Here is a 14,214-nt window from a genome sequence, read left to right on the forward strand (position 1 = left end):
AGGGAACTGTTGCTCCCTGGCGGATTCGATCTCGTGTCACCCAGCTTCACAGTCAGAGACGTTTGTTTCATCCTAATATAAATTAGAAGTGGTTAATACCAATTGAATAACAGTACACTAAACAATGATATCCAACCCCAATGTATATACAATACAATAATCAAAATTTAATTTAGATTTTTTCGAGTTTAACTCTGAAACCAGAAGGGATTAAACACTACTAGAAACTTCAAAATATAGATTAAAACAGTTTCAAATTTTTTGTTACTAATAATCCCCACTTACAACTGAAGAACATCTGCAACTCAAAACAACTGTCTGTCAGACAACATCAAAGTCAGAATTTTCAATACAAATGTCAACACAGTTCTACTGTATGGAGCGGAAACTCGGAGAACTACGAAAGCAATCATCTAGAAGATACAAGTGTTTACTAACAGTTTTCTACGCAAAATACTTCAGATCCGTTGGCCGGACACTATCAGCAACAACCTACTATGAGAGAGAAAAAACCAGATCGTAGCGGAGGAAGAAATCAGAAAGAAGTACTGGAAGTGGATAGGACACACATTGAGGAAAGCACCCAACTGCGTCACAATACAAGCCCTCACATGAAATCCTCAAAACTAAGCAAAGGAAAAGAGGAAGACCAAAGAACACATTACGCCGAGAAATGGAGATAGACATGAGAAAAATGAACAATAATTGGATAGAACTAGAAAAGAAGGCCGGGGACAGAGTGGGTTGGAGAATGGTGGTTGGTGACCTATGTTCCATTGGGAGTAACAGGCATAAGCAAGTAATAATTCCTATTCATAGTGAAACATTTTGTCGGAAATTATCCATTCATTATAGCAAAACTTAACTGGGTTAAGTAAAATTTAAGAGAAAAACTGATACACTCTAAAGAATTTTCACAAGTATCAAAATAAAGTACAAGAGTTTATCAGTTGAATCCAATTAGTACACGGTCATGTTACTGCTTCTAATAAGAATGAACATACTTCCATCAAGAGTACACTGTAATGTCGTAAGATACTCGGAAGACTATTACTTTTCTATACAATTCGTTTGTCACAAATTAAGAAGAAATTTTTATTATTACTATTTGAACACATAAATATTGGTACAAGAGGTCACCAAATATATATGCGTCACACTATATTTGTGTGTGTGGGCTGTGATACTGCCCGGGTGCCCAGACCGAAGCAGATGGTTTTCTTAGGGGGCCACACCCCGAGCCTTTGACCTAAAGGTCTGATCCACAAGGCAGTGGGGCATTGTAAGGAGATGCAGTCCCATGGTAGCCAATGACCAACGATTGGTTCATACGCCATTTGTTACCTCAGGATACTGGAGCCCATGTGCACCATTGGTTTGGAATCTGGTTAAAGCGCCGGACATTCGCTTTTCATCCTCTCATTTTCGTAAACAACACCCCTGGTGAGAGAAGGCAGTGAGTAGGACTTCCCTGGCAGAGGCCGTATACGTGTGGCCATATGAGAACATTTCGAGAGGGAGAGAGGACTCTCCTCAATCTCTCCCATACCAGGGCATTTGGGGGCTTATTGGTACTTTGTTGGTATCTCCTTTTAACTATATATTAGCTAATATATTTAGCTGATTCATAATCATGATATATATGTAGAATTACTATGAAAATAACGACTAGATTATTTATAAGAGAAGTTTTTGAAAAGCCAAATTGTCAGATAAGTAAAATGTTTTAATGGATCTTTTAATCACTGAATAAAGTAACAAAGGGAGAAATGATTAAATTGCCTAATATGATAAGGAACATTAGAACTGAAACATTTCGAAAGTAATTTACATGACAAATAATGAAAATTATGGAACAAAAGATGTGTTGTTTCCTATTATAAGAATACCTAATAAGGATTTATACAAAACTGTATATCAGATCCAAATAACATTCATCATGTTTCATAACCATGTCAATATCGTCAAGCCAAGATTCTAATGGTAAAATAAGTATTTACTCGGAAGAATTTTCTGAGGTTTCAAAACCATATTCAGACTTTTCAGTAATATGTAAACAAGTCAACAAAATAGTAAAGTTTCAATGGTTGAGATCATGAGTCATTTGAAGCTAGACCACTACCATAGAAAACCTGGAAGTACTGGACGGCCGTTTCGTCCTATTGCGTGACTCCTTAGCAGTACCCATCCACGATAGTAAAGATTTATATACAATTAGCCGTTGACTGAAGTTACATACAAATATTGAATGTAAAATTGTTTTTGATAATTTGATACTATTACATGGGTTCTCATTATTACAAATATTCAAACTTTAAGAAAAATATCACTTAATGCCTTTGTTCACTCTGAAGAAGTAGCTTACATTGAGTCGCGAAACGTCAGAAATAGTTTTTTTTTTCTACTCATTAGGATATAACAAAAATTGTATCTATTGTTAGCGCTTTCTCTTTTTAACTATGAAACCTTGATATTTTATGCAATATTAGTTCCGTAGAATTTAGTGTTTACCTACAAATACCTGGTTGGAACTCTTTACGCAATACTACATTCGGTACTGTAATTGAAAATGAAAACGACCACCTAGAAAAAGCATAGAAGTATCAACAAGTGATTTGTGACATATCAAATAGATGAGCAATGATAGTGACACTTCAAAAAGGGCAGAAAAAAACTGTATCCTTACGATTATTGAGTCATTTATATAATGTAGATAGATTGTGGAGGTCATAGTGATGAACTTATAGTAATTCGATAGATTGAACTGTTTAAATATGAGACATAGTAGGCAAGTTTGATTTGGTGTGCTGTTTAATTCAGTATTGTGAACCATCAACCGGAGAACACAATGAGTTAGAATTTATGATAGACCAAATTATAAGCCGATAATTTAAGTGCTATCTTTTTAGAATTATCCGATGGATTAGATTAACCCATCGATTTTATAGTCTAAATCCTATTGGCTGGTGATTCTAGAGCTAATGTACTGTTGAATAATCCCCAAGGTTAACAAAATCATAAAACATAATTTCGGAATCATGCCTTTGAGTTAACTAAACCGAACCTACTGTCCATTGCAATAAATAAATAACCAGCACCATATACTAATTGTTAATCGAATACTGATCAATATCATTATTTTAGTCCTTTTGCTGAACACACTCCACTCACGAAGTCTCAATATAGTCACCAGGATAAGTGACTCAGGACGTGATAGTTTTAATGTTACGTGATTGAGAATAACTCATAGTTCTGTACAGGTTAGCTACTAGCCAGTAAGGCTTGTCCGAAGTTTCTTAAGGACAAATGCTTCATGTGATATGAGGATTGGCCAGGACAGGATTGGATGGAGAATGCTGGTGGTTGGCCTATGCTCCTTCACGAGGAGTAACAGGTGTAAGTAAAGTAGAAGTAATGTACAAGATAAGCATTTTTTATACATGAATGAATCTACAGTGATGTTATAATTCCATGTTTGAAAAAATGCACAATGTTATTATTTATCATTACTGTAGAAAATAAATTCAAACTAAAATTAAATACCAGACGTAACTCAAATCTTTATTACTATTTTCGGTTTACTTTTTCCACATATTCATGTGTTTAAACAAAGAACACATATACATATATACGCTTCTATTTTGAAAAATTAATTTAACCACATGTGTTTCATTCGACTGTTTTTTAAATTAATCACTTTCATGCTAATATAAGTTAAAACAATAATTTTTTGATTGAGATCATGAATCGGTCGATGTTAGACCACCATGGAAAACTTGGACGACCGTCTCATCCGAGTATGGGACTCTTCAGCAGTGATCACCCATGACCCTGTACACGAGGTTCGGACCCAGGACCTCCGGTCTCGTGTGCGAACGCTTAAACCCCAGACCACTGAGCCGGCATCCAACGGTGTTAATGTTTAACTTCAACCAATCCACGAAATTGCGCGACCATCGATCGATTCATAATCTCAATCAAATTCAGGTAGGTGAGTTAAGATAAAAACTTAAGACAGATAGAACTTCACTGGATTATTTTAGGAAGTGTGCAACTGAATAAAAAATAGAATTCAACAAAGAAAAATTTCTATCCGACGAAATCATTTACTTCAGATGTATGTTCATATTTATAGTTATATGGAAAATGTATGTCTATAGAAGGATAGGAAAGATTGCATCAAAAATTGATTCAAGACTCATTATTAAATGAGTCCAAGTGTTTACTTTTCTCCTTGATTCTGTTTAATTAAATTTTTGTTCAATTTCTAACATATAATTTTCATTAAAATAATGAAGTACCCACCATCTTGAGCTTAAAGTCGATGTTTGTCGCATATTAGAAATGTGATCATTCGTACTGGCAATTACTTTATATATCCGTGCACCTAATGCGAATTACAAAATTCAATACTTTCAAGTGTGTACACTGATTTCTTTGTGACTTTGAGTACTGGTCCGTACGTGCTTAGTAAAGTATGCATCGAAAAGTCCTGGGATTTACTAGTTATGACTTCAAATTCGATTATACTACTCCTACTTTCCACATCATAGTAAACGGTTCACGCTATAACGGAAGGAGAGTTAATGAGGATTGTTTAGTTTGAAGTAAGTTTTTATCACGGACTGATACTATTTAGTGATTTATTGAAAGTCACGTAGCACTGTATATCTGTTTCTCTTCAAGCCGAGTCTCTTGGACTTCATACCGAACCAAGAATTTTTAGGTATCATGATAAATTTAAAACACTGAGTTGAAATCCAGTCGACACTACCAACTTTAGTTAATTTGGGAAACTAGTAAACAACTTTGATCACTTTTCAGTCCTGTCAAGAATGGTACTAATGACAGTATTGGATGATAGACGTATTATCTTGATAAATCAATGCAGTTGAAAAAGTGTACCTTTAGGTTAGCATTCGTTGCAAGATTCGAAAGTTCGATCGTCGGTAAGGTGTTGGCGAATACTGTCCTGAACTAATGACTCTTCAGTTGATTTTTGTCCTTGAAGATACTCGACCACCCACACCTAGGTAACCAGGCCTTCGTCAATTTTAGAAATCATAAGACCACAAGCAAAACGACTGTTGAAAGTTTCTTCATTAAGGATTTAGAGAATGTCAGTTAGTAACAACGTAGAACGCGTACGTACGTACATCAGTTCAAGTTGCCATACCACATTAGCACAGAAATGCAGTTGTCCATTCAAATCTTATAGTGGTAGAGGTAGTAGAAGTATAAGCAGGAGTCGAAAAGATTAGGGTTTGAAGATGTTATTCTAGAAGTATAATACAGTAAAATAAACTTGGAAAGAGGAAAAAACGGACATGAAGAATTCAGATTAGAATTCAGAACACAAAGAGTGGATGCACCTGCGCCATTGCAAACGATTTTGAGCCATGTCATTCAGGGTCTCTAACCATCGGTTGCTATCATCTCGCGGCCCCCAACCAGGTAGTCTACACCTACCAACATTACTCAGTCCACTTGTCAGTGACTTCATGGATTTGTGTCATGTTTTGTTCTGGCCGCCCCTAGCTTTCTCCCAACCTACTACTATACAACAAATCATCGCTCGTTGGGGCAGTCGATGGTTGGGCATACTTAACACGTGTCCAAGCCGTCTCAACTGGTGAAGTTTCACTGCTTCATCAATTGATTTGCTACCCTTAACTAGTGCCCGTCTCCCAACAACTGCGTTACTTACACGATGGTCCCAGGATATACGAGCAATGTTTCAAAGACACCTATGATAAAATACTAATAACCTACGAATATTCTCTACTCTTACCGACCATGTTTCACTGCCATAAAGTAGGACGGAACGAACTGCTGCGCAGGAAACACGTCCTTTGGTTGATAGACGGATATCTCGCCTACGCCATAAATGACGTAAGTTGGCAAAAGCTTGTCGAGAATGTATATTAAAAGAAAACTAGTTAAGTCGAACGAAGAGAACTCTAATTTAAAACTTTCACTAATATACCCTGGTAAAGCGCTGATATGTTGATGGCTAAATATAAAAAACATGAATATGAAGTAGGTACGAGACGAGTACACCCGGATTATTTCATTTTATCCACTATACAAAAAGTTTGGCAAGAACTAAACACTGAAGACAATTTCGTCACATAAGTAAAGAGATATTAAAGAACAGAAATAGAAGGGTCGGTAGTTTAGTAAAAAAAAACAAATGAACGAAAACGACATAACAGTAGACACAATTCAACTACAATTAGAACCAAAGAAGATTGCTTCCGGTTAAAGTTCATTTTTACGAAGGATGTAAAAGAACATTACACCCGCTGAGTGTCATCTCTAGGACTGCAACTTAAGAGTCTTGACGGACAGGTCCCAGTCCTACACAACAAAATACCAAAGAGTTACGTGACAAGGTAACTATCTATCAATTTTTAACCGGGCAGTGACTCGAGAACGTTTAGATACAGTCGAATTTCCACCAAAGACGAGCCGCCATCCCAAATGGGAAATTAAAGAAATATGGTAGACAATACTACGAAATACAATGACAAAGGCCGACATAAAGGCGATATGGAGTGAACTTCCACAAACCTAATATATGAAGAACATGAATACCCGAAAGTTTTTTTAGACTAATTCACCAGATATTTGGGTATGCATCACACTCTAAGTATGGAGGCAAATGATACTCCCCGGTTGCTGAAGCCGAAGGTCAGAGCTAGGACCAGGGACTTTGTGGCTGAAGATCGAACGCTTTAACCACAAAGTTTATAGAGTATTAAAGAAGCTTACTTGGCCAGATTAAATAATGAAGTGACCCTAATGTTTACAAAATCGAGCTCAAATTCCCACTGAACACATTTCAAAAGACTCATTAACCAATCGACCATGTGAATATACACTAGGGACGTTAGGGCTACCACTTACAACATATTTATCTAACAAGCAAACGATCAAGATCCAAAATAAAGACAAAAAAATGACCTCAACTTATTCACTTCGGAATTTTTCTTAATACAATAGAATATCTAGGGCAAGTGATTATTTAACTATTTACTGGATACTAGAATTTGTTACGATGTAAATTTGGAAGTACTCAACTTATTTATTTTTCACCTAAAAAACTCGATGAAATCGCTCAGTTATTATATACCACTACGAAGACTGAGTCCTATGTGAAGGGTGAATTTAAGTCCATATGCTGGTTAAAGGCATACAAATAAAATCTTATGTGGATTCGTATTAATATCCAAATTTTATAACTGTTACATTTTACTACAGAGATATGTGTCCCAAATTTAATTTTAATGTGCCAAAAATTTGGACTTTTTAATTATCGTTTATTTCTTGAAATATCTACGTACAGTAAAGCTGAGTGTAAACATACGTAAAAGAAGGCGATTCGATAAATCCACAACATATAGACTTTTTAGATATATCTAGTATTAGGATTACGTGTTCAGTAACAAATATACTAAAAAAGCTTTGATTATTATACCGAAGAGATATACTGAAAATTAATTTAAAAACCACACTTCAAAAGCATAAAACGGTTGGTCAATGACTAGTCCCTTTGGTAGTAAAATAAAGAGAAAATATGTATCAAAACAAGTTTATTTTTAAAAAGTTTCTGATTTACAATTTTTGTTAAGTTAATCATTATGAGGTAATCATAAACCTAAAACGAAAAGAAAAGAGATATAAAATTAATGAACATCTTTGACAACACTCTTACGTTCAACACAATGAGCATTCATTATTATTAGCTTTAAAATATCACTATAAACTTACTAGGATACATTCAGTGGGATTAGAAATAAACCATTGGCGACATGACGTCTAGGCTCCCAATGACCGAACCGATGTTCCTGACCTAGACAAACAGCTAAATATCGACGATCAGAAGAGAAAGCCAGCCCATTGATAAAACCACCCTGGTGATTAAAAGGAAAAAAAACAGCTAAGAATAAAGTAAATCAATTCTGGAAACTAAATATATCCAATACACAGTAAAGAAGTGGATAACACTTAGATTTACATGTGTGTAGTAGAACAAAACGGCTGTCGAGGCATTTTTGTTTATACTGTGCAATGTTAATAGCTGGATTTAAAAAGTAACCGAATACAATATAAATGTCGAAACCAGCAAAATACCACCAATAGTTAAGTCCCAATCGGTTATCAGGAATATGGTTGCGTTAGCTCGATTTCCCACAACATATGATCAGAAGAGGGAGATTAAATTATCGAGATAAATATAAGAGTAGTAGAAGTAATTACAGTATTAGTCGAAAACATTAGACATAGAATATGATTCGAAAAGAATGAATATGAAGAACAAAAGTCTTGCATACTCTTCAAACTCAAGATATAAGGGAAAATATAGAATGGACGTATCTGCGCCAATGCAAGTGATTTTGAGCCAGCTCACACAACGTTACTACTAACGATCGGTTATGATAGTCATGAGGACTTTAAACAGGTAGATGGGATCTATGCACACAGCTCAGTTCAAAAGTTAGTGACTTTATGGACTGATACCACACCTTGTTTTAGCCGTCCCTAGTTTCTATCCTATTTCTGCATCAGAAGTCGCGGTGGTTAGGCATACGTAATTTGTGTTCCAACCACCCCAATCAATGACAGTTTAGAATCTCAGGTAAGCCTCATTAAATTAAAATTAAAACTACAAAAAAGTGCTAGAGAGTTATTGAATACGATGTAAAGCTTACCAATGAAATACCCAAACCAGGTATGCGTTCAATACTGATCTGCGTTCGTTTTTGTTGTTGTACTTTAACTTCATTTGAACGATCCAACTGTGGCTGAACAAGTCGCCAAAATTGTATGTGCCCTGTGGAGGAACCTGAAGCAATTAGATCAGTCCCGTATAGACCAGTAATGGCAGAAACCCAATTCGCAACTGGTCGAATAAAAGGCTCTGACATTGACGGTGGGCATAATTTTGCCACAGGGTGAGCAGGAGAAACAGTAAATACAGGGCTACCTCTACTTGAATGCCAAATATAAATGGTACTAAAATGAATAGAGAGGAGTGAATTGTAAATTGTATATGAATAAATAAACTGTAATGAAATACTCGACAGAATTGAAAAAAACTTACTTTGTAGAAGAACCCCCTATGAAAATTTCGTCATTGACTGCATAAATGCATTCTACTGAACTCCTGTAATTTAGTAAAACAAGAACATTCATAATGAAATATAGAGTAGAGATTAAGTTCAACGGCAATAAATTACTAAAAAAAGTATACTGAAACTTACTCTAATGTGTTTTTTGTACTGTACTGAACACATATTTCTTCTGGAACTTTCCAGACACAAACGCCGGGACCACCAAACCCGGAACATGAAACACATCGTTCAGATACCAGACCACATAATCCTAACACTTCGATATTTGTTCTTGCCCTGTATTTGAAGTAAAAATTAATTAACACAAACTGAAAAGTAAGTGATCTGTTCACGCTATAATAAAAATTTAATGGACACGGGTTTTGGCGACAAAAAACACTAAGATAAATATGATGACATCAGTAATAGATACGTTTTGACTAGAAACCCATTATTACCGGGAAAATTTAAAGAGAAACTACAAATTAGAAGCCCATGTTGAGAATAAACCGGGTTAAACGTCAAGACATAAAAACCAGCTCGGTAGTCCTAATATTTATTTATCTTAAAACATAAACATTGGCGCAAAGGGGCATCGAAATATGTCACTGAACTTGTTTGTGGACTGGGATACCCTCTGAGTGCCCATACCGAGGCGGTGGTTCCCATATGGAGACACTTTCTGACCTTTAACCCAGAGGTCTAATCCATAAGACAGTGGAACGGCATTATGAAATGCGGTCCCATGGTAGCGAGTGATCAACAATAGATTCCAACACAATTTATTTCCTCAGGACCCTGGTCATTAGGCGCGTCATTGGTTTGTTTATCCATTTATTTGAACACAAACATTAGTGAAAGGGGGCACCAAATACATATGCGCCACACAAAAACAATGAGGTCAGTAGCAGTTATCATTAATTTATGTGAGGACAGTGATACTGTCTGGGTGCCCAAACAGAAGCAGATAGTTTTCGTCTTCTTAAGGGGCCACACCCCCTAGCTTTTAACCTGAAGGTCTAATTCACAAGTCAGTGGAGCAACTTTGAAAGATGCAGTCCCATGGTGGCCGATGACCAGCAATAGGTTCATATGCCTTTTGTTCTCTCAGGATTCTGGGACCCATGTGCATCATTAGTTTGGAATCAGTGGTCTTCAATTCCCCTGGGTTGATCCTCCATATCCACCAACTAGGTTACAGCACTGAACATTCGCTTCTCATCCTTTGATCCCCGCCACGATAATGCAGTGAGTAGGACTTCCCTGGTAGTGGATATATACGTGTATCATGAGAGCATTTCGAGAGAGAAGGCGGGATCTCCTCACCTTCGAGAGCACTAGGGGTACTGAGCTCTACTAGCGTAAATATAGCTTGTACAAATGTTACCTGCTACCTAATACCACTACCTTTCAGATCAATAAGTATTAATATACATTGTGGGGCTGTTAGACGTTTGGATGTGATCGACGTAGAACCCTGGACATAGGTTTCGTGCAAGCTGATGCACGTCAACACGGTGCACAAGTAAAATGAAACAGACTGTGAAAAAATAGGGAACAAGATTATATATATGAAAAATAATTAAGACCTACCCTTGGTCTTGTAATACCTCTTTCAAAGGCATATTCCAAACACAAACACGACCAGAACAATCTGCTGTAAACAACATGTGTGAATGGTATCTAAAACTAACAGCCTGAATGATGAAATTATGATGAGGAAAATAATGATACTCACTGTGACTGGTACCTTATGGTGCAGTAGTTTCATGAAAACTTTCATTTCATTTGGGTTCCATATTATAACGGAATGGTCCATACTAGAGGAAGCCTAAAGGATATGGTAGATGGGCATAATTTGATGCATAAAATTGTATAATATCATAATTTATTCCAAAACAATTAACGTGAAATGACAGTGGATTTGTTAGATGTATAGATATACCAAGAAATGAATCGCATCCAAGTAAGAAATCATTTTGTGAGTAACCTTGAATGCAGATTTACGAAAGAATAGATTAAAATTGATACGGTTTCGCTCCAAACCCCATCTATCAGTAACATGTTTTATACTTACCCATATTATATCTAAGTGCTCGCTGCTTAACCAAGTCTTCATGGTCCTTAAACTGAATTCTCCCGATAGGTAACATGATTGAGCATTCTAGCGTACACAAGATATAATATAGACCTAACTGTAACCACGAATGTAGGTGGAAAATTAACTATTGGTATGGTTAGGATACTGTTTATACTGCTACAGATCAAACAAGTTGTGCGCTTCAACACTATCGAAGCCATCTAACAACGTTGAATATTAGAGTAGTTAAGTAGAGATAAGCCAACTGTTGAGCTTCATCATAAATTTGATGGTTTGAGTATGTCATAAATCTGCAGTCGTCACTATCTATCCGTGCCTTCCGTACAAAAGAAATTAATAACTTTTTCTGGTTAGCGTTTTTTAGCAAGTTAGTCTTTTACAGGATAGGGTCGTTAATCCTATGCCCAACCCTCCTTCTTTACCCGGACTTAGGAGCGGCAGCAGCCCCAAGGGGGCCCCAGGCAGATTTGCACAAAAGAAATAGCGAAGTGCAATTAAATCAAACCAAACATCAAACTAGGATACGGTGGATTGTTTCGTATTTAAAGTTTTATGGTTAGGATTCATGGTTTTTCCCGTTATTTTCTGACTTTTTTGTTGCAACTATTTTTATCCCACTTATTTTTGTGGGCTTAGATGAAAAGATGTAAGGTGATAAACACCTGCGAAACATAGTACGCTACATTCTCGTTTGCCCTTAATTATCATCCACTGAATAAAAGGATGAGTGGCTCAGTTTCACTGGATCTTTTAAATCTTTTCTGATAGTTTGAATTGTCTCCATACACCATACCTCACTAGATATTGACAGTCAAGATTACTTAAAAACAGACTGGAAATTCCTGGTTGTACGTCAAGCATTTTTGGGAATATTAAAACAGAAAACATGGCAGACCTGCAGACGGATTGTTTAAAACTACACATCTATTGTTAATCACCGTTATAATGTAAAAAATAGTTTATCAAGTTGTACGCGGTTCATAGCATGTTTTTAGAGAGTGAAGCCATGTGACTGGGTTACTATCATCTCGAACGACAAGCTAACTGGCTATATGAGCATACAGTATCCATAGGAAGTGCAATTTAATCCTGAAGAACAAATACATTATTTGAAATAAAAGTGACCATGGATGCACGTTCTCTCGCTAACGAGCGCTATTTGGACGAAAATTAACAGACTAAGACGATTTCTATATTACTAATTTAAATATAAACAACTTCAACTTACTAAATATTTACTGTCACTGGATATGGAAATAGACAGAATCGGGCCAGTATGATAGGGATATTTTGTTTCACGTTTCCCTCCAGGTATAGAACACAGTTTTACCATAGTGCTTAGATCCCCTAGAGATTCTTGGTATGTCAACAAACAACTTACATTTAATTACTGAGGAATCCTTCCCTCCAGTGTAGGCAAATTTACCGTCTTCAGAAATACATACACAAGAGACGGACTTTCTATGACCTCTAAGAACCATAATTTCCTCCTTATTCAAGAATTTGATCTGAATGATAAGACTTATTTAGGTTTACACTAACCTGATGTGCGAACTTTGCTAAAAACTTTCCTTTAGCCTGCAGTGCCTCCTCTTTGAGACGTAAAGAAAGAGCTTCGTACTTTTCGTCATCCGAACCAACTGGGGAAATAAAAAAAAACGTGCAAAATTACCTGTTTCAAGTGCTTTCTGAATAGCCTTCTTTGTGAGTCGTACTTTTTTCTCATGAGCACTTTCATGTACTGAGATATCAGATTCTGTTTCAGATCCAACGCTGAAATCAGTTAGTGAGCTGTGGAAACAACGCTTACGAACTCGCTTCACTATCAGATTCTATTTCTTCATCACTTTTCTGCTTCTTACTATGTTTCTAGTCCTATATTTAGCACAAAACAAAACCCTACTTTAACCCGCAACCTCGTCGGGCGACGATCCAGCGGCATCGTTTCTTGACGGAGGTTGTGCGCCTGAAGGTCAAGCTGTCGTAAAACGGTGGGTGCGCCACCTCGACAATTTGTAAATTTTTTTCCAGAAGCGCTGAAATTTGATTTGAGTTCAGCTTCTATCCCTCAAGCAACGAAGGTGATCTCGTCATAATGACGCATGATATCGGACAAATCTTCACCGATATTATGCTTTCGCGACGATCTACTAGTTGAATTAACTTTGGGACGCGCGCTGTTTAAAAGGAACGGCAGTGTTTTTCCTCGCTGAGTCAAGTTTGTGATTTTGATTGTTTATTACACATCAAGACTACTGTTTTCGCTTTAGTTGAATCTATTTCAGCCAAAGTAACACAAAGAGTATTGTTTTTCGAAAGCAATTTATCATCTGTACTTCACCATGTAGCGGTAAATAAATCCCCAAAATAAATAGCTCTGTAGGTTTTCGACATTGGATGCTGACCATATGTTTTAGTGGACTCATCTAGCTGAAGGCACTCGGTCATACATCCGCACCAGATCACGTGTGGTAACGCTGTGTTCAACATCTACCGCAATCGCTAGCCAGATTATATCAGACAATTCCGATATATTGGTAATCGCCAAATACACTCTTTCGATCTCCTCGACTCTGTCTTTCGATTTCTCTCGGTGGGTACAAATTATATTAGAAGGTGTTGCTGGTAAAAGCGTTGTCAAACACTGAAAACCTGTGACATCATCAACCAATTCAGTTTCACTTTGGAAAGGATAGGAGGTTATGTGGTCTGTGTTAGTCCTGGCAATGGTAGTGCCTCGGTTGACCCAGCGTTTTTTGCAAGCGTTGACAGATTGAGCCTCGTTCATGTGTTGAAAAATGAATTCCATTCGTTAATGATTCGATACGGAAGTTGACAGTAAGCTGACAAGTAATTTGTTCTGACGTTGTGAACATTTTTAGGGTGTCCTCATAAATTCTTTGTTTTGGAGGACAAGAAAAGTGAGGGCATATCAGATGCCAAAATATCGCTAGGTAATTTAAAAATTGATAGTCACATCTGATTCTTCTATATAAC

The 14,214-nt window shown here is 36.7% G+C and overlaps 1 protein-coding gene across 4 annotated transcripts; it reads right to left on the bottom strand.

The window, feature by feature from the left end:
• Positions 1 to 5,512: 5,512 nt before the first annotated feature.
• Positions 5,513 to 13,406, bottom strand: RRP9_1 (pre-rRNA processing protein; the record flags this gene model as incomplete). Of its 4 annotated transcripts, XM_035729477.2 has the most annotated exons (16): positions 13,121 to 13,406; positions 13,028 to 13,086; positions 12,890 to 12,990; positions 12,760 to 12,857; positions 12,599 to 12,725; positions 12,446 to 12,564; positions 10,855 to 10,947; positions 10,710 to 10,813; positions 9,267 to 9,413; positions 9,107 to 9,169; positions 8,715 to 9,018; positions 7,774 to 7,916; positions 7,438 to 7,492; positions 5,987 to 6,013; positions 5,769 to 5,935; positions 5,513 to 5,702 (listed from the first exon to the last, which is right to left on the bottom strand). In XM_035729477.2, exons 1-16 carry the CDS (start codon positions 13,157 to 13,159, stop codon positions 5,513 to 5,515), a joined length of 1,836 nt encoding a protein of 611 aa, XP_035586578.1. In that variant the 5' UTR covers positions 13,160 to 13,406. The 4 variants fall into 4 exon arrangements, with proteins under 4 accessions (XP_035586578.1, XP_051069931.1, XP_051069933.1 ...); XM_051213912.1 differs by lacking the exons at positions 5,513 to 5,702; positions 5,769 to 5,935; positions 5,987 to 6,013; positions 7,438 to 7,492 and adding an exon at positions 7,579 to 7,660; XM_051213914.1 differs by lacking the exons at positions 5,513 to 5,702; positions 5,769 to 5,935; positions 5,987 to 6,013; positions 7,438 to 7,492 and adding exons at positions 7,579 to 7,660; positions 12,156 to 12,407 and having other exon boundaries at positions 12,599 to 12,857; positions 13,028 to 13,406.
• Positions 13,407 to 14,214: the final 808 nt, after the last annotated feature.

This window comes from Schistosoma haematobium, chromosome 3 (assembly GCF_000699445.3).
Source record: "Schistosoma haematobium chromosome 3, whole genome shotgun sequence".
NCBI classification, from domain to species: domain Eukaryota; kingdom Metazoa; phylum Platyhelminthes; class Trematoda; order Strigeidida; family Schistosomatidae; genus Schistosoma; species Schistosoma haematobium.